Source organism: Salmo trutta, unplaced genomic scaffold, assembly GCF_901001165.1.
Source record: "Salmo trutta unplaced genomic scaffold, fSalTru1.1, whole genome shotgun sequence".
Classification (NCBI taxonomy): domain Eukaryota; kingdom Metazoa; phylum Chordata; class Actinopteri; order Salmoniformes; family Salmonidae; genus Salmo; species Salmo trutta.
In genome coordinates, this window is record NW_021822750.1 from 25618 (window position 1) to 46165 (window position 20548).

Here is a 20548-nt window from a genome sequence, read left to right on the forward strand (position 1 = left end):
GGAAATGGCTGTTACCTTGCTTTATACTAGACAGAGGAAATGGCTGTTACCTTGCTTTATACTAGACAGAGGAAATGGCTGTTACCATGCTTTATACTAGACAGAGGAAATGGCTGTTACCAATGCTTATAACGAGACAGAGGAAATGGCTGTTACCATGCTTTATACTAGACAGAGGAATGGCTGTTACCTTGCTTTATACTAGACCGAGGAAATGGCTGTTACCATGCTTTATACTAGACGAGGAAATGGCTGTTACCTTGCTTATACTAGACAGAGGAAATGGCTGTTACCTTGCTTTATACTAGACAGAGGAAATGGCTGTTACCTTGCTTTAACTAGACAGAGGAAATGGCTGTTACCTTGCTTTATACTAGACAGAGGAAATGGCTGTTACCTTGTTTTATACTAGACAGAGGAAATGGCTGTTACCTTGCTTTATACTAAGACAGAGGAAATGGCGTTTACCTTGCTTTATACTAGACAGAGGAAATGGCTGTTACCTTGCTTTATACTAGACAGAGGAAATGGCTGTTACCTTGCTTTATACTAGACAGAGGAAATGGCTGTTACCTTGCTTTATACTAGACAGAGGAAATGGCTGTTACCTTGCTTTATACTAGACAGAGGAAATGGCTGTTACCTTGCTTTATACTAGGACAGAGGAAATGGCTGTTACCTTGCTTTATACTAGACAGAGGAAATGGCTGTTACCTTGCTTTATACTAGACAGAGGAAATGGCTGTTACCTTGCTTTATACTAGACAGAGGAAATGGCTGTTACCATGCTTTATACTAGACAGAGGAAATGGCTGTTACCATGCTTTATACTAGACAGAGGAAATGGCTGTTACCATGCTTTATACTAGACAGAGGAAATGGCTGTTACCTTGCTTTATACTAGACAGAGGAATGGCTGTTACCTTGCTTTATACTAGACAGAGGAAATGGCTGTTACCTTGCTTTATACTAGACAGAGGAAATGGCTGTTACCTTGCTTTATACTAGACAGAGGAAATGGCTGTTACCTTGCTTTATACTAGACAGAGGAAATGGCTGTTACCTTGCTTTATACTAGACAGAGGAAATGGCTGTTACCTTGCTTTATACTAGACAGAGGAAATGGCTGTTACCTTGCTTTATACTAGACAGAGGAAATGGCTGTTACCTTGCTTTATACTAGACAGAGGAAATGGCTGTTTACCATGCTTTATACTAGACAGAGGAAATGGCTGTTACCATGCTTATACTAGACAGAGGAAATGGCTGTTACCATGCTTATACTAGACAGAGGAAATGGCTGTTACCATTGCTTTATACTAGACAGAGGAAATGGCTGTTACCTTGCTTTATACTAGACAGAGGAAATGGCTGTTACCTTGCTTTATACTAGACAGAGGAAATGGCTGTTACCTGTTTTATACTAGACAGAGGAAATGGCTGTTACCTTGCTTTATACTAGACAGAGGAATGGCTGTTACCTTGTTTTATACTAGACAGAGGAATGGCTGTTACCTGCTAAGGGGGGGCTGTACTTGCTTTATACTAGACAGAGGAAATGGCTGTTACCTTGCTTTATACTAGACAGGAAATGGCTGTTACCTTGCTTTATACTAGACAGGAAATGGCTGTTACCTTGCTTATACTAGCAGGAATGGCTGTTACCTTGCTTTATACTAGACAGAGGAAATGGCTGTTACCTTGCTTTATACTAGACAGAGGAAATGGCTGTTACCTTGCTTTATACTAGACAGAGGAAATGGCTGTTACCTTGCTTTATACTAGACAGGAAATGGCTGTTACCTTGCTTTATACTAGACAGAGGAAATGGCTGTTACCTTGCTTTATACTAGACAGAGGAAATGGCTGTTACCTTGCTTTATACTAGACAGAGGAAATGGCTGTTACCTTGCTTTATACTAGACAGAGGAAATGGCTGTTACCTTGCTTTATACTAGACAGGAAATGGCTGTTACCTTGCTTTATACTAGACAGAGGAAATGGCATTGGAAATCATCATTGTTTGTTCACTACTCCCACCCCAATGACATAACATCCTATTAGGAACCACAAAATGGAAATATGAAAAACATAAATGAAAGAATATGACACAGCCTACAACTGAAATATAATTATTATACTGGAAATGTAGCCTATGTCAAATACAGTGATTTAGTTAACACGTTTAATTACAGACATTTACTAAGCCAAAGTATTCATGTATCTTCTGTGAAAATGAAGTTAGGCCATTGAAGACCAAGTGTTAATGAATTACCAGGTTGTAAATGAAAGTGATATGGATTGCAGCAACTGTGTGAAGCACAATTTAAATATCATTAGAAAACAAAGCACTTTATCTTTTTCTTTGGTTCAGATAACGACTTCCAAATAATACGAAATGACTCCACACCACATTTCTTTCCAATTCAGACATCGTTTTTCAGTACAACAGGCCTTGTAGTCCTATCAGAACATATAAAGTTGAGCTATTGAAGGTTTTCACGCTGTTCCACAAATGAAAGAAATTCTCTGATATAACCACACAACATAGGACATGTTACTATTAACTACCAGCCGAACCACGAACACAAACAAATCATGTTTAGAACGTCCTTTTGTTCAACTTTTAAATAACTTTATTAGAATATGATAGAATTTGATTCAAAATACAATACAATCGCAATTTACTTTCAAATGTTTTGTAGCCTACAGTTTAATCATTTTACCCTCGAACCTCTTGATAAGAAATTACAATTTTATTTATTAGGACAAATAAAATAATTCATGAATTTTCATGAATTTGAAACTAAAAGTGTATCCTACACCAGGATTTTTCCATTCAAACAACATATACGGTAGGCTACATTGCCATAGTAGATTTGCCGTGGTTAACAAGGAGATGAATTACCTTATTTCAGTTGTACGGAATGATTGTCAAATAGATAAATTGCCCGGCCTCCCGAGTGGCGCTGTGGTCTAAGGCTCTGCATCACAGGGCTAGCTGTGCCACTAGATATTCTGGGTTTGAGTCCAGGCTCTGTCGCAGCCGGCCGAGACCGGGAGACCCATGGGGCGCCGCACAATTGGCCCAGCATCGTCCGGGTTAGGGGAGGGTTTGGCCGGCAGGGATGTCCTTGTCCCATCGTGCACTAGTGACTCCTGTGGCGGGCCGGGTGCAGTGCACGCTGACACGGTCACCAGGTGTACGGTGTTTCCTCCGACACATTGGTGCGGATGGCTTCCGGGTTAAGTGGGCATTGTGTCAAGAAGCAGTGTGGCTTGGTTGGGTTGTGTGTTTCGGGAAGACGCATGGCTCTCGACCTTCGCCTCTCCCGAGTCCGTATGGGAGTTGCAGCGATGAGACAAGATTAACTACCAATTGGATTCCACGAAATTGGGGAGAAAAAAACATTTTTTGCTCATTGTCATACAAATATGTTCCGAAGATAATTCCCACCAGAAGGCGAAATTATTTTGGAAAATGTTTGTTGCAATTAAGATGGAAACATAACCCTTACATCTGCCTTCGGGAGGGGTTAGGGGCGGAAACATAACCCTGACATCTGTCTTAGGGAGGGGTTAGGGGGCGGAAACATAACCCTGACATCTGTCTTAGGGAGGGGTTAGGGGGCGGAAACATAACCGTGACATCTGTCTTAGGGAGGGGTTAGGGGGCGGAAACATAACCCTGACATCTGTCTTAGGGAGGGGTTAGGGGGTGGAAACATAAGCCTGACATCTGTCTTAGGGAGGGGTTAGGGGGTGGAAACATAACCCTGACATCTGTCTTAGGGAGGGGTTAGGGGGTGGAAACATAACCCTGACATCTGTCTTAGGGAGGGGTTAGAGGGTGGAAACATAACCCTGACATCTGTCTTAGGGAGGGGTTAGAGGGTGGAAACATAACCCTGACATCTGTCTTAGGGAGGGGTTAGGGGGTGGAAACATAACCCTGACGTCTGTCTTAGGGAGGGGTTAGGGGGTGGAAACATAACCCTGACATCTGTCTTAGGGAGGGGTTAGAGGGTGGAAACATAACCCTGACGTCTGTCTTAGGGAGGGGCAAGGGGGTGGGCAATGCTGGTTGCAATTGAGATCAGCTGTACAGGTGAATTTAGCACGTATTGATGCTTTACCGAGAGATCAGCTGGCCATAATCTAATGGCCAGTCTTCATTGCATTCTGCCCATTATGGTTGACATGGTCCTGTCTGTCTGTCTGTCTTTCTGCAGGTTTTGTCTCTCTGAGACGAGTTGTCCTCAGGAAGACCACTTTCCGCCCAATCTGTGTGTGAAGGTGAACGGGAAGCCATGCAACCTCCCGGTAAGAAACACAACTCCACACACTGTACAGTACTCCTGGTTACACACTGTACAGTACTCCTAGTTACACACTGTACAGTACTCCTAGTTACACACTGTACAGTACTCCTAGTTACACACTGTACAGTACTCCTAGTTACACACTGTACAGTACTCCTAGTTACACACTGTACAGTACTCCTAGTTACACACTGTATGTACAGTACTCCTAGTTACTCACTGTACAGTACTCCTGGTTACACACTGTACAGTACTCCTAGTTACACACTGTACAGTACTCCTAGTTACACACTGTACAGTACTCCTAGTTACACACTGTATGTACAGTACTCCTAGTTACACACTGTATGTACAGTACTCCTAGTTACACACTGTACAGTACTCCTAGTTACACACTGTATGTACAGTACTCCTAGTTACACACTGTACAGTACTCCTAGTTAAACACTGTACAGTACTCCTAGTTACACACTGTACAGTACTCCTAGTTACACACTGTATGTACAGTACTCCTAGTTACACACTATGTACAGTACTCCTAGTTACACACTGTATGTACAGTACTCCTAGTTACACACTGTACAGTACTCCCAGTTACACACTGTACAGTACTCCTAGTTACACACTGTACAGTACTCCTGGTTACACACTGTACAGTACTCCTGGTTACACACTGTACAGTACTCCTGGTTACACACTGTACAGTACTCCTGGTTACACACTGTACAGTACTCCTAGTTACACACTGTACAGTACTCCCGGTTACACACTGTACAGTACTCCCAGTTACACACTGTACAGTACTCCCGGTTACACACTGTACAGTACTCCTGGTTACACACTGTACAGTACTCCCGGTTACACACTGTACAGTACTCCTGGTTAAACACTGTACAGTACTCCCGGTTAAACACTGTACAGTACTCCTGGTTACACACTGTACAGTACTCCTGGTTACACACTGTACAGTACTCCTAGTTACACACTGTACAGTACTCCTGGTTACACACTGTACAGTACTCCTGGTTACACACTGTACAGTACTCCTAGTTACACACTGTACAGTACTCCTAGTTACACACTGTACAGTACTCCTAGTTACACACTGTACAGTACTCCTAGTTACACACTGTACAGTACTCCTAGTTACACACTGTACAGTACTCCTGGTTACACACTGTACAGTACTCCTGGTTACACACTGTACAGTACTCCTGGTTACACACTACAGTACTCCTAGTTACACACTGTATGTACAGTACTCCTAGTTACACACTGTATGTACAGTACTCCTAGTTACACACTGTATGTACAGTACTCCTAGTTACACACTATGTACAGTACTCCTAGTTACACACTATGTACAGTACTCCTAGTTACACACTGTATATACAGTACTCCTAGTTACACACTGTACAGTACTCCCGGTTACACACTGTAGAGTACTCCCGGTTACACACTGTACAGTACTCCTAGTTACACACTGTACAGTACTCCTAGTTACACACTGTACAGTACTCCTAGTTACACACTGTACAGTACTCCTGGTTACACACTGTACAGTACTCCTAGTTACACACTGTACAGTACTCCTAGTTACACACTGTACAGTACTCCTGGTTACACACTGTACAGTACTCCTGGTTACACACTGTAGAGTACTCCTGGTTACACACTGTAGAGTACTCCTGGTTACACACTGTAGAGTACTCCTGGTTACACACTGTAGAGTACTCCTGGTTACACACTGTAGAGTACTCCTGGTTACACACTGTAGAGTACTCCTGGTTACACACTGTAGAGTACTCCTGGTTACACACTGTACAGTACTCCTGGTTACACACTGTACAGTACTCCTGGTTACACACTGTACAGTACTCCTGGTTACACACTGTACAGTACTCCTGGTTACACACTGTACAGTACTCCTGGTTACACACTGTACAGTACTCCTGGTTACACACTGTACAGTACTCCTAGTTACACACTGTACAGTACTCCTAGTTACACACTGTACAGTACTCCTGGTTACACACTGTACAGTACTCCTGGTTACACACTGTACAGTACTCCTGGTTACACACTGTATGTACAGTACTCCTTGTTACACACTGTACAGTACTCCTGGTTACACACTGTATGTACAGTACTCCTGGTTACACACTGTACAGTACTCCTGGTTACACACTGTATGTACAGTACTCCTGGTTACACACTGTATGTACAGTACTCCTGGTTACACACTGTATGTACAGTACTCCTGGTTACACACTGTACAGTACTCCTGGTTACACACTGTACAGTACTCCTAGTTACACACTGTACAGTACTCCTGGTTACACACTGTACAGTACTCCTGGTTACACACTGTACAGTACTCCTGGTTACACACTGTAGAGTACTCCTAGTTACACACTGTACAGTACTCCTAGTTACACACTGTACAGTACTCCTAGTTACACACTGTACAGTACTCCTGGTTACACACTGTACAGTACTCCTGGTTACACACTGTACAGTACTCCTGGTTACACACTGTACAGTACTCCTGGTTACACACTGTACAGTACTCCTGGTACACACTGTACAGTACTCCTAGTTACACACTGTACAGTACTCCTGGTTACACACTGTATGTACAGTACTCCTAGTTACACACTGTATGTACAGTACTCCTAGTTACACACTGTACAGTACTCCTGGTTACACACTGTACAGTACTCCTGGTTACACACTGTACAGTACTCCTAGTTACACACAAATCATACCTTCAATGACAGTAAACAGTTGATTGAGATGTGGAGTGTGACCTCTCTCTCTCTCTCTCTCTCTCTCTCTCTCTACCTCTCTTTCTCTTTCTTTCTCTCTCTCTTTTCTCTCTCTTTCTTTCTTTCTCTCTCAGGGCTATCTTCCTCCAACGAAAAATGGCGTGGAGCCAAAGCGCCCCAGCCGGCCCATCAACATTACCTCAGTGGTCAGACTATCCACCACAGTCCCCAACACCATCGTGGTGTCTTGGACCTCAGAGGTTGGAAGGGTAAGATATGATACATTTAAAATTCTCTTCATTTGATTATTGTCTATCTTAATTGTAAACATTTCTAGAAAACGTTTAGTTTTATATCTTTCTGACCTATTTATTATTATTATTTTTTTTTTTAAATATTTTTTCTTAAAAATATATATATTTTTATTATTTTTTATTATTATTGCCCCTTTTTCTCCCCAATTTCGTGGTATCCAATTGGTATTTAATTTTGTCTCATCGTTGCAACTCCCATACGGACTCGGGAGAGGCGAAGGTCGAGAGCCGTGCGTCTTCCGAAACACACAACCCAACCAAGCTGCACTGCTTCTTGACACAATGCCCACTTAACCCGGAAGCCATCCGCACCAATGTGTCGGAGGAAACACCGTACACCTGGTGACCGTGCTGTATAAATAATGTTTGGTTTGATAACAACAATGGGGCAAAAACACATGAATAAAAGTGCGTAGAAAAGTGCAGTGATCTGGATGAAAAGGAGAGTGATTTTAACAACCCTACAGCACCTTCTGTGTTTTCAGAGCTACTCTATGGCGGTTTACCTGGTCAAGCAGCAGTCGTCCACAGTACTGTTGCAGAGACTACGGTCCAAAGGCATCAGGAACCCAGACCATTCCAGAGCACTCAGTAAGGGTTGCCAGGACGACACACTATTTACACTGTTAGCACTGTTAGCATGCTAGGTTAAATGTATATCTATGGATCTGACTGAACGGGTCCATGACACAAATGTATCTAGCTACATATTTAGATCTGGCCTGTTTAAACCACGCTAGCCTTGTTCTGTATTGTCATGGAGCTCTGTACTATATTCCATGTGAAGTGTTCATCTACTGTAGATGGTTGTGCAGGTGTTGTATAGGTGGTCATGATCCCTGCTGCTTCTTCATGCTGTTCTCTGTCCCCCTGCAGTCAAAGAGAAGCTAACGGCAGATCCAGACAGTGAAATCGCCACCACCAGCCTGCGTGTGTCGCTGCTCTGTCCGGTAAACACCCACACTCTGTCTTAATACCTCTATTACTGTACTTTACTGTGTGTGTCCCGACTTGTCTCAATACCCCCATCACCTCTTAACTGCTATGTCTGTGGTGTGTGTGTGTGTGTGTGTGTGTCCCGACTTGTCTCAATACCCCTATCACCGCTTAACTGCTATGTCTGTGGCGTGTGTGTGTGTGTGTGTGTGTGTGTGTGTGTGTGTGTGTGCAGCTGGGGAAGATGCGTCTGATGATCCCATGCCGGGCGCTGACGTGTTCCCACCTGCAGTGTTTTGACGCTACGCTGTACATCCAGATGAATGAGAAGAAACCCACCTGGGTTTGTCCCGTCTGTGATAAGAAAGCCCCCTACGAACATCTCATCATTGACGGGTGAGACCCACAACTCTGTACCAGCTCTTAGTGTCTCTATTTAATACAGAACATAGTGGTCCTACAGGCCTTTCAGAAAGGAGTCATGCCCCTTCACTTATTCCACATGTTGTTGTGTTACAGCCTGAATTTAAAATGGATTACATTTACAATTGTTTGTCACTGGCCTACACACAATACCCCGTAAGGTCAAAGTGGAAGTATGTATTTTTTTATTTGTAGTAATTAATAAAAAATGAAAAGCTGAAATGTCTTGAGTCAGTAAGTATTAAAACTCCTTTTGTTATGACAAGCCTACATAAGTTCAGGAGTAAAAATGTGCTTAACAAGTCACATAATAAGTTGCATGGACTCACTCTGTGTACAATAATAGTGTTTAACATGAATGACTACCTCATCTCTGTACTCCACACATACAATTATCTGTAAGGTCCCTCAGTTGAGCAGTGAATTTCAAACACAGATTCAACCACAAAGACTAGAGAAGTTTTCCAATGCCTCGCAAAGAAGGGCACCTATAGGTAGATTGGTAAAAAATATAAAAAAGCAGACGTTGAATATCCCTTTGAGCAGTGTAAAGTTAGTAATTACACTTTGGAGGGTGTATCAATACACCCAGTCACTACAGAGATACAGGTGTCCTTCCTAACTCAGTTGCCGGAGAGGAAGGAAACCGCTCAGGGATTTCACCATGAGGCCAATGGTGACTTTAAAACAGTTACAGATTTTAATGGCTGTGATAGGAGAAAACTGAGGATGGATCAACAACATTGTAGTTACACCACAATACTAACCTAAATGACAGAGTGAAATGAAGGAAGTCTGTACAGAATAAAAATATTCCAAAACATGGTTCCTGTTTGCAACACGGCACTAAAGTAATAATACAAACAATGTTGCATAGCAATTATATTTTTGTCCTGAATGCAAAGTGTTATGTTTGGGGCAAATTCAATACAACACATTACTGAGTTACCACTCTCCATATTTTCAAGCATAGTGGTGGCTGCATCATGTTATGGGTATGCTTGTAATCGTTAAGGACTGGGGGAGTATTTCAGGATACAAAATAAACTCAATCGCGCTAAACACAGGCAAAATCCTAGAGGAAAACCAGGTTCAGTCTGCTTTCCACCAGAGATGAATTCACCTTTTAGTAGGACAAAAACACAAGGCCAAATCTACACTGGAGTTGCTTACCAAGAAGACTGTTCGAGTGGGCAAGTTACAGTTTTGACTTAAATCTTCTTGAAAATATATAGCAAGACCTGAAAATGGTTGTCTAGCAATGATCAACAACCAATTTGACAGAGCTTGAAGAATTTTGAAAAGAATAATGGAAAAATGTTGCACAATCCAGGTGTGGAAATCTCTTAGAGACTTACCCAGAATGACTCACAGCTCGCAGAGACTTACCCAGAAAGACTCTACTGTAATCACTGCCAAAGGAGCTTCTGCATAGTATTGACTCAGGGGTGTGAATACTTATGTGAGATATTTCTGTATTTCATTTTCAATAAATGTGCAAAAATGTCTAAAAACATGTTTTCACTTTGTCATTATGGGGTATTGTGATGTCATTATGGGGTATTGGGATGTCATTATGGCGTATTGTGATGTCATTATGGGGTATTGGGATGTCATTATGGCATATTATGATGTCATTATGGGGTATTGTGATGTCATTATGGCGTATTGTATGTGGGTGAGGGGAAAAAAATCTATTTAATCCATTTTGAATTCAGGCTGTAATACAACAAAATGTGGAATAAGTCAAGGGGTATGAATACTTTCTGAAGGCACTGTGTATACTGTATACATCTATGTTATTATACCGTATCACAGAAACTTGCGGCGGGGTCTGCCCCTACAATTTTGTGCAGATTTTCTTAATTTTATGCTCGAAAGAAGCACATCATCCGGGAACGTGCCACTGACCACTTTATATTCCTCTGGGTTTAGTTTGTTTATTTTCTGTGCCCAGTTTCAGACTTTAATGGTCACATAAGATGGTGACCTGTGGGTTTAAAATGTGTAGCCCAACAATTCCTTACATGGCCCCAGTTGCAACCAACTTATTTTTCTGCACAAATTCAATATTCACCCATAGGGTGACATTTTGGGTGAGCAGTGATCAAAATAAACAGGAAGTTGAGAATAGTTGATTAGCAGCATGAATTTGTGCTAAGCTGGTGGGTTGTTGAGTTGAACGGTCTGTGGTTGTGTTCTTCAAACATGAAATGGTACTGAATCCAGATAGTCACATCAAACCATAGGGCGGGATTCCGCTAGTTGACCCACAGTATGTACATAAACAACCTTCTCAGTTATACTGTATACAAGTCCACTCTATTCAGTTATACTGTATACAAGTCCACTCTATTCAGTTATACTGTATACGGGTCCCCTCTATTCAGTTATACTGTATACGGGTCCCCTCTATTCAGTTATACTGTATACGGGTCCACTCTATTCAGTTATACTGTATACGGGTCCACTCTATTCAGTTATACTGTATACGGGTCCACTCTATTCAGTTATACTGTATACGGGTCCACTCTATTCAGTTATACTGTATACGGGTCCACTCTATTCAGTTATACTGTATACGGGTCCACTCTATTCAGTTATACTGTATACAAGTCCACTCTATTCAGTTATACTGTATACGGGTCCACTCTATTCAGTTATACTGTATACGGGTCCACTCTATTCAGTTATACTGTATACGGGTCCACTCTATTCAGTTATACTGTATACAAGTCCACTCTATTCATTTATACTGTATAAGGGTCCCCTCTATTCAGTTATACTGTATACGGGTCCCCTCTATTCAGTTATACTGTATACGGGTCCACTCTATTCAGTTATACTGTATACGGGTCCACTCTATTCAGTTATACTGTATACGGGTCCACTCTATTCAGTTATACTGTATACGGGTCCACTCTATTCAGTTATACTGTATACGGGTCCACTCTATTCAGTTATACTGTATACGGGCCCACTCTATTCAGTTATACTGTATACGGGTCCACTCTATTCAGTTATACTGTATACGGGTCCACTCTATTCAGTTATACTGTATACGGGTCCACTCTATTCATTCCGACAGGAGAAATGCAGATGGTCTTTTCTATGCTATACAATCTGTAGTGTATAGATGTATTTACACACACCAAGTAAACAACATGAATAACACTACACACAATGACTGTAACACAACGTGAAGACATTGCATGTACAGTATACCTTCACACTGTTGTTTCTGTGTCTGTCTTGTCCAGGTTGTTTATGGAGATCCTGAACAGCTGTGTAGACTGTGATGAGATCCAGTTTAAGGAGGATGGCTACTGGGCCCCAATGAGGACAAAGAAGGAAGTACAGGAGGTCTCGTCAGCCTCCTACAGCAACGGACTGGAAGGTGAGAGAGGCGGTGTGTAAGGGCAGGCTTTTGGTCCAGCCCTGCAGCTTTTAACATACCTCATTCCACTCTCTGTTCATTGGACCTTGATTTGTATAAGAATGTGTGTTAGAACAGTGCTGGAACAACAGGCTGCAAACCCAGTGTCTCTCGTTGTATTGGATGATATTATCCTGGCTTGTTTTCATTACACTATATGTCTCATGACCAGTCCACTGTGTTGCCACTTACTCTAGGCTGGGGTGTGTAAATCACTGCAAAATAGGCTAGCTATATAGATACATTTGATTGATTGATTGATTGATTGATTGATTGATTGATTGATTGATTGATTGATTGATTGAAGCCATGATTCCCGTGTCTCTCTCCCCCAGGCTTGCATCGGTCGGCGGTAGGGGAGCAGAGGAGCTCGTCGTCCCACAACGGGGGCAGCAGTAGGATGAAGGTGGAGGTCATCGACCTAACCCTGGACAGCTCCTCAGAGGACGACGATGATGACCAACCGCCCCTCAAGAGGCCCTGCCCCTCCCTGTCCCCCACCTCGCCTCCCATCGTCAACAAGGGGTGAGGCCCACCTCCACCAATACACCTCGCACCAATCTCGCCTCCCCTCTCACCCCTCTCACCCCTCATACCCCTTCCACATCTCTCACCTCTCACCCCTCTCATCTCTCGCCCCTCTCTCGCACCTCTCACCCCTCTCATCTCTCGCCCCTCTCTCGCACCTCTCACCCCTCTCATCTCTCGCCCCTCTCTCGCACCTCTCACCCCTCTCATCTCTCGCCCCTCTCTCGCACCTCTCACCCCTCTCATCTCTCGCCCCTCTCTCGCACCTCTCACCCCTCTCATCTCTCGCCCCTCTCTCGCACCTCTCACACACCTCTGTGTGTGTTAATATTCTCTCTGTCTCTTTCTCTGTGCTGTGTGTCTGTGTTTGTTTGCAGAGTGTTGAACCTGCACCACCAGGTGTCCCCAGTGAGCCGGACCCCCAGCATGCCGTCTGTGGACACCAGCTACATCCCCCCTGTACCTCCCCTCATCCAGGACTACCGTCCATACTACCACGCCCCAAACCAGCTCACAGGTAACACACACATACACAACCACACACACACACCAACCTACTACTACACACTGCCTTGACACATTTCTTCAGGAGTCTCTTCAGTGTCTGTGGAGACCAGAATGCCCCTGGATACAGTAAACACTAAGTTGTCTGACTGAGTCAGTTGAACCTGTACTGATCATGGTCCATTGTGAATAAAATGAATGACTGGATGTTGTGTTTGGTCCGTGTTTTATTCACAGATCTGAATTTCTTCTCCTTTCTACAAGGGGACAATCATCAGGTATGTTTTATGTGGAACACCCCTGTAGGCCTCATTTTAAAGTCAACACTATAACGTCTAAAGACGTCCCCAGAACGTGGGTTTGGTCACAAGATGAATATAACTGAATGTACCTGTTTGTCCTCCTCTGAAGCATTACAACATGGTGATGGCTGCCGCTGCTGCTGCCTCTGCCTCAGACGACCACGAGCTCCTTCTCAACCACTTCCGTCCCTACACCACCTCCTCGTCCTCCTCCCAGCTGTTCCTGGACCAATCTGGGGCGCCCTCCTCTGGCTCGCTGGCGCCCGTCAACGGTGGGGATGGTGGAGGAAACAGCAGCGGTGGCAGCAACAGTAGCCTAGTATCCTCTAGCAGTCTGAGAGACACTCACAGCACACACTCCACACACTCACACACACACCCCACGCACTCACACACACACCCCACGCACTCACACACACACCCCACACACTCACACACACACCCCACGCACTCACACACACACCCCACGCACTCACACACACACCCCACGCACTCACACACACACCCCACGCACTCACACACACACCCCGGCGTCGGAGGTCGGTCCAGTGCTGATGTGGCGGCGGCCGCAGCCCTCTACGGAGCCATCCCCGACGTGATCTCACTAGACTGACGATTTTGTTTTGGGCGACTAGCGACTGACTCCGAAACAGAGGGTTTGTTGGTTGTTTAATGGAGGATGCCGTCGTGACTAAACTGACCCAGAAACAGTTTAACGGTCCCACCCAGTCTACAGCTCTGGTTTTGAGTTGTGTCGTTAAGGCTGACTCCAGAACAGTGGAATACCTGTCTGTGGCGGAGCCGGTCCCGAGGTGACGTTTGACTGGGCTGACCTAGGAACAGCTATAAAGTCACACCCCACAGATGGATGGGACTGGCACCTAGTGTTGCTTGACTGACTCCAGAACAGTTATCGGTTGGTAGCTGGCTCCCTGACATCATTCCACTAGACTGATTCCAGAACAGTGAGATATCAGAAAGGTCTATGGGTTTCATCTCTGAAGTCGACGGACTAGACTGGACCTAGATCAGCTCCCTGCCGGTACCTACCAGAAACGCTAGCCGTGCAAAAACGGAGGAAGGCTCTTTTTTTTGTACGAAATGAGCAACGCTGTGTACAGAGAACAAAAAGTATATTTTCTCTTTTTACTTTTGTATATTAATTAATTGAAGACTTTTTCTGTCCCGTAAGTAACTTCAGTTGCTATTTTGAAGTGGAGACTGAAGATGTATCCACACAGCTATACATTCGTTGCCCCTCGATAATCTGAGCTTGAATATCTCGTTACTTTTCTTTGGTTTTTATCGTGTTAGATCTGATGGGGATTCTCCTCATATATCCATGCATTACCTCTTGACATTTTCAACTTATCAATCTCTCTACTCTTCATTTTGAAATCACAGTTGAATTTCTTCTCCGAGACAATATCTTTTCCCTGGTTGACTTGTTTGTTACTGTATAATTTGTTTTGTGTTATGCATTCTAAGTTATATGTAAGATATATGAATAAGTCTCTCTGGATAAGTGGGTCTGCTAAATGACGTAAATATGAATTCCCTAAGGACTTCAGGTTGATGCTGTGAGGAGTGCATAGCTAGGTGGGTAATATTAGACATTTCTGCTTTTCGTCTCTGTAAAGGGCCAGTGCAGTCACTATTCTGTTTTCCGGTGTTTTTATCATAGTGCACAACAGCTGATGAAACTAACACTGTAAAAGTGTGAAAAAAATGTAAATCAGTTTGATTTCCTGATAGTTGCTGGTTGAAAATACAATCTACACAGAACCTTCTAATCAGCAGGTTTACATGGTGACATCACCATGTGGTAAATTGGTTACTAGACCAATAGCAAAGAGACTTCCAAACCTCTCTGCCAATAACATCTAGTTTTCAGTTCCCCCCCTTCCCACTCAGACCACTCCCAGACCAGTCCCAGACCAGTCTCAGACAGTCCTGGCAAAATTATTGCTTTAGAATGTTTTTTTCCCCTAAAAAGCAAATTCTGCCCATTTTTATGGAAATCTATTACAGTAAGGTACTTCATGTTACCCAGAAATGATTTGATATTGATATAAAAACGGCTGCATTGGGCCTTTCATTTCTCCCCCCCTTCAATAGACCATCTGTGCAGTCATTATGCCCAATATTTCAATTTGACAACATTTTTGCAGAAAATGTGTTCACATTTGTATGGTTATGAAAACTATGGTAGACACAGAATGCCTATTTAACTTGAGAAATACTTGACAGTCATTTTATGCTTTTATTTGAAACCTCGTTATATTCTGTTTTTGCTTTGGTTTTGCTTATTCAACCACTTTTGTCACCTTTTGCACAATACCAAAAATGAAGTCAACCCACACAGAGTGCATGTGTATCTGGGCGCTACATTGCTTTCAGTCAAGTATCCTCCACCTATCACACGCTCTTCCTCTCTGTTTTCACCTGGTTGTTTGTGAGACACTGCAGCTAAACTCATAGCAGAGAGGAGTACCCCGTAGAGGCGGAGAGGAGTACCCCGTAGAGACGGAGAGGAGTACCCCGTAGAGGCGGAGAGGAGTACCCCGTAGAGGAGTACCCCGTAGAGGCGGAGAGGAGTACCCCGTAGAGACGGAGAGGAGTACCCCGTAGAGGCGGAGAGGAGTACCCCGTAGAGGCGGAGAGGAGTACCCCGTAGAGGCGGAGAGGAGTACCCCGTAGAGGCGGAGAGGAGTACCCCGTAGAGGCGGAGAGGAGTACCCCGTAGAGGCGGAGAGGAGTACCCCGTAGAGGCGGAGAGGAGTACCCCGTAGAGGCGGAGAGGAGTACCCCGTAGAGGCGGAGAGGAGTACCCCGTAGAGGCGGAGAGGAGTACCCCGTAGAGGCGGAGAGGAGTACCCCGTAGAGGCGGAGAGGAGTACCCCGTAGAGGTCGGAGGGGAGTACCCCGTAGAGGCGGAGGGGAGTACCCCGTAGAGGCGGAGGGGAGTACCCCGTAGAGGCGGAGGGGAGTACCCCGTAGAGGCGGAGGGGAGTACCCGGTAGAGGCGGAGGGGAGTACCCGGTAGAGGCGGAGGGGAGTACCCGGTAGAGGCGGAGGGGAGTACCCGGTAGAGACGGAGGGGAGTACCCGGTAGAGACGGAGGGGAGTACCCCGTAGAGGCGGAGGGGAGTACCCCGTAGAGGCGGAGGGGAGTACCCCGTAGAGACAGACGTATCTATTGTGTTATAAATGCTATGGGGATATTGCTAATATGAGAGGCAGTTTCCATCCAACTCAATTTTGACCAAGTACATTGACTCAGTCAGAATGTGACCTGGTGAAATGGTGCTTTGAGTGATAGATAATATAGAGACAGAATACAGACAGAGGAATTTACACAGTGAACATGTAACTATAATAGAATGAGTGAATTACCAGTCAGGATATAAAGGTATCGGACCAGGCTCAGGCTAAACAGTCACTGCTGGTTAAATATACAGGAGACTCTAGTCATTGGAACTTAACAACTGCCAGTCACAATCATCACAGCCACCTACAGTCACAATCATCACAGTCACCTACAGTCACAATCATCACAGTCACCTACAGTCACAATCATCACAGTCACCTACAGTCACAATCATCACAGCCACCTACAGTCACAATCATCACAGTCACCTACAGTCACAATCATCACAGCCACCTACAGTCACAATCATCACAGTCACCTACAGTCACAATCATCACAGTCACCTACAGTCACAATCATCACAGCCACCTACAGTCACAATCATCACAGTCACCTACAGTCACAATCATCACAGTCACCTACAGTCAAAAACAGATGCTTTATTTCTTTGTTCCCAGAGAGGGAGAGAGAGAGAGAGGGGGAGAGGAAGGGAGGGAGGGAGAGACTATGTTGAAGTCATTGACATTACCTTGTCCGTCAACCTTTTCTGTCTGTCCGTAGCCCATTCCACCATTCTGCGGAGTGTCTTTGTAGACAGTCAGGCTTTTCTGTCTGTCCGTAGCCCATTCCACCATTCTGCGGAGTGTCTTTGTAGACAGTCAGGCTTTTCTGCAGTGTCATTCTCTCAAGGTGTTTGTGCTTCAGTCCTCTTCTCTTCCACAGCTCTTCACTTCAAGACTAATTAGCTTTCCCCTCTTGAGGTAGATAATCGCTTGCGACAGCTTCCCCAATCACTCTCCATCTAGTATCCTGAACCAGAGCAAATAACAGGTCAACTTTGCAGCCATGGAGACCTTCCTGTCTTGTCACCACCCCCCTTCTCTCCTACTCTTAACTGATTGGCTCTTTGATAGCATCAGACGTGTTTTAAAAATGTCCTCTCTGTATAAACAATGTTGTGCAGTATTTTATTTATTTTGTCATCTATATATATATATATATATATCGGATCTATTTTTACACCTGTTTGATTTTCGTGCGTGCGTGCGTGCGTGCGTGCGTGCGTGTGTGTGTGTGTGTGTGTGGACAGAGTTTGGGAAGCGCTGGTTTAGGGTACCCTGTTTTAGGGTAGACCAACAAAGTGAGACTAAGATTTGGGGTTAGAGGTTAGGAGTTGACCCAATCACAAATGTCTTTATTTATTTGGATGATTGATTTCTTTTTGTTTCAGATCTGTTATTGATGTCATTGCTCTAGATCTCTGTGATCGCTTTTGTCGGTTTTTAAGACAAAGTGAGAGCAGACGTCGTAGAATGTGTTCCCATTTAAAATGCTATGTGTAACCTAACATGGGCATGGAATGGCCTTATTGTGAAGTCCTCTCCCACTCTCCCCCCATTGGTAATATTATGATGTCCTTATCACAACCCCCCCCCAATCCCATGTGTTTCAACAGTGTCACTTCCTCCAGTGTTAGTTTGGGTTTTTGCGTCATCCAAAAACATGAGATGAAATTAATTTATATATTTTTAGATAGAAAAACCTTTACAATAAAGTGGACTTTAACCTAAAAAGGGTCCAATTTACTAAATGAATTTCAAGAGCGGATAAGTTGACAGCTGCACCCACTGCCTTAACCCCCAGATTCTGCTTTCATATTTCCAAACAGAGAATTAAACGGCTTTTCAAGGAAGATGAAACGTTGTACAGTAGACCAATGTGTTGTAGAAAGTACTAGGTGAAAACAGAATATTTATTACTTGCGTTGGAAGAAATTGTTTACTTATTGAATGTTGTCTGTCTAATGTATAGGAGTTTAGATGTAATAAAAGGCATTTTGTTAACTATGGGTTTTATCTTCATTTTAGTTCACAAACAAATAGATTGAAGGTATGGGATCATCCATATTTTGTTCCTTGTCTCTAGTCACGATTTTATGTGTACCATATATTAGCTTGTCAAAATCTAATCTGTGGCATTTTTAACCTCTTTGTCAGGAACATATACATACAGTATTAAATACTCATGTGGAATGGTAACATGTTTCATTTCCACTGCCATTAAGTGGCTTACGAAATACATGAATATACAATATTGTGTGTTATTACCACAACCATACACTGGGTGGCAGTAGACACTCATTTTGCAGTCTGCCTTAGATGAGGCAGAGTCTAAATCAAACTGTATTGGTCACACATATTTAGCAGATGGTATTGCAGATGTAGAGAAATGCTTGTGTTCCTAGCTCCAACAGTACCCAACACTCTTGGGTACAACTAGTCACTAGTGTAGCAATGCCTCGAAGGAGTGGGATGTAATGACAATCTCACCATTCTCGAAGTTACATTATGAGATGGAAATACTTCACCACATATTAGTGAACAGATTTAAAAGGATCATATGTGTTATGGAATTCAACAGCTTATGCTGGGAAACATCTTAACTGTCCATACTAATCCATCTAGGAGGAGCCATGTGTGGGAAGGCTTGTCGTCAAAATATGGAGATACTGGAACTGCATTGGCAATCTTTTGGCATTGTTAAAAGTTTCTGAAGGTCATCGTTGCCCTTCTGCTTGCTTCTCTGGCTCAGTTGCCTCACAGTTTAATTCAAGTTACTCCGTTATTGATTGACAAGTAGTTGAAGTAGTAAATACTTGCATTTGTGGTGAGTTCTATTATCTCTGATGATAAATCAATGGATTTATCTGTAAAGTGACAATGAAAATTCTCCTAATTTGAGATGTATTGTGGTTCCAATCGAAAACAGAACGCATTCAAATGCATTGACAAAAAGTTTTCTAAAGATTCAATTATGGGGATTGGGGAAGGGGATTGGAGTGGGGTAAAGGGATTGGTGTGAGGGAAGGGGATTGTATTGGGGTGGGTAGATTGGGTTGGAGTGAAGAGGAAGGATTACTCTCCAGAGTGATTAGAAGCAGCTGCTTCCCTTCTTCCTCTGCTTGGCTACAGATGCAATGCTGAGGCCATCACTGGTATAGAGGGAAGAGTGTTGCAGGATGGTAGATAGCATCACCCACATGTACCATAGCCTTGCTACTTTGGGTTGAAACATCACCCACATGTACCTAGGATTGAATGGAGGCTTTGGAGATGGTGCCGTCAACATCTATGATTTTGGACTTGACTATTGAACATCTCCAATGAGATGGAGATTATCTAAACTTTTCTTTCATAAAACAAATTATATTCTTATTTACATTTTTTGTTGAAGTTCTGACTTTTAAGACTAAAATTAGAATTACAATTAGAAATGTCTCACCTGAACTCACGGCCTTGGTACAGCCCTGTCGGCCATGTCGGGGTTACGGTGGGAAGATGGCTGACCGGGTCCAGAGGGAGATGAAGATGAACTCACGGCCTTGGTACAGCCCTGTCGGCCATGTCGGGGTTACGGTGGGAAGATGGCTGACCGGGTCCAGGGGGAGATGAAGATGAACTCACGGCCTTGGTACAGCCCTGTCGGCCATGTCGGGGTTACGGTGGGAAGATGGCTGACCGGGTCCAGAGGGAGATGAAGATGAACTCACGGCCTTGGTACAGCCCTGTGTCGGCCATGTCGGGTTTACGGTGGGAAGATGGCTGACCGGGTCCAGGGGGAGATGAAGATGAACTCACGGCCTTG

At 43.8% G+C, this 20548-nt stretch overlaps 1 protein-coding gene across 1 annotated transcript in view; it reads left to right on the plus strand.

Moving 5' to 3' along the window:
- The window catches only part of LOC115184159 (E3 SUMO-protein ligase PIAS1), a gene marked incomplete at its 5' end in the record, with an annotated part of 34105 nt that extends 15358 nt beyond the window's left edge, over positions 1 to 18747 (plus strand). Inside the window, 10 exons of the mRNA XM_029745160.1 lie at positions 4233 to 4323; positions 7225 to 7359; positions 7890 to 7995; positions 8281 to 8354; positions 8576 to 8736; positions 12024 to 12160; positions 12535 to 12724; positions 13105 to 13244; positions 13469 to 13509; positions 13643 to 18747. Of these exons, the coding sequence (XP_029601020.1) occupies positions 4233 to 4323; positions 7225 to 7359; positions 7890 to 7995; positions 8281 to 8354; positions 8576 to 8736; positions 12024 to 12160; positions 12535 to 12724; positions 13105 to 13244; positions 13469 to 13509; positions 13643 to 14146 (1579 nt within the window). The remainder of the gene's footprint in view (positions 1 to 4232; positions 4324 to 7224; positions 7360 to 7889; positions 7996 to 8280; positions 8355 to 8575; positions 8737 to 12023; positions 12161 to 12534; positions 12725 to 13104; positions 13245 to 13468; positions 13510 to 13642) is intronic.
- Between the last annotated feature and the right edge of the window lie 1801 nt (positions 18748 to 20548).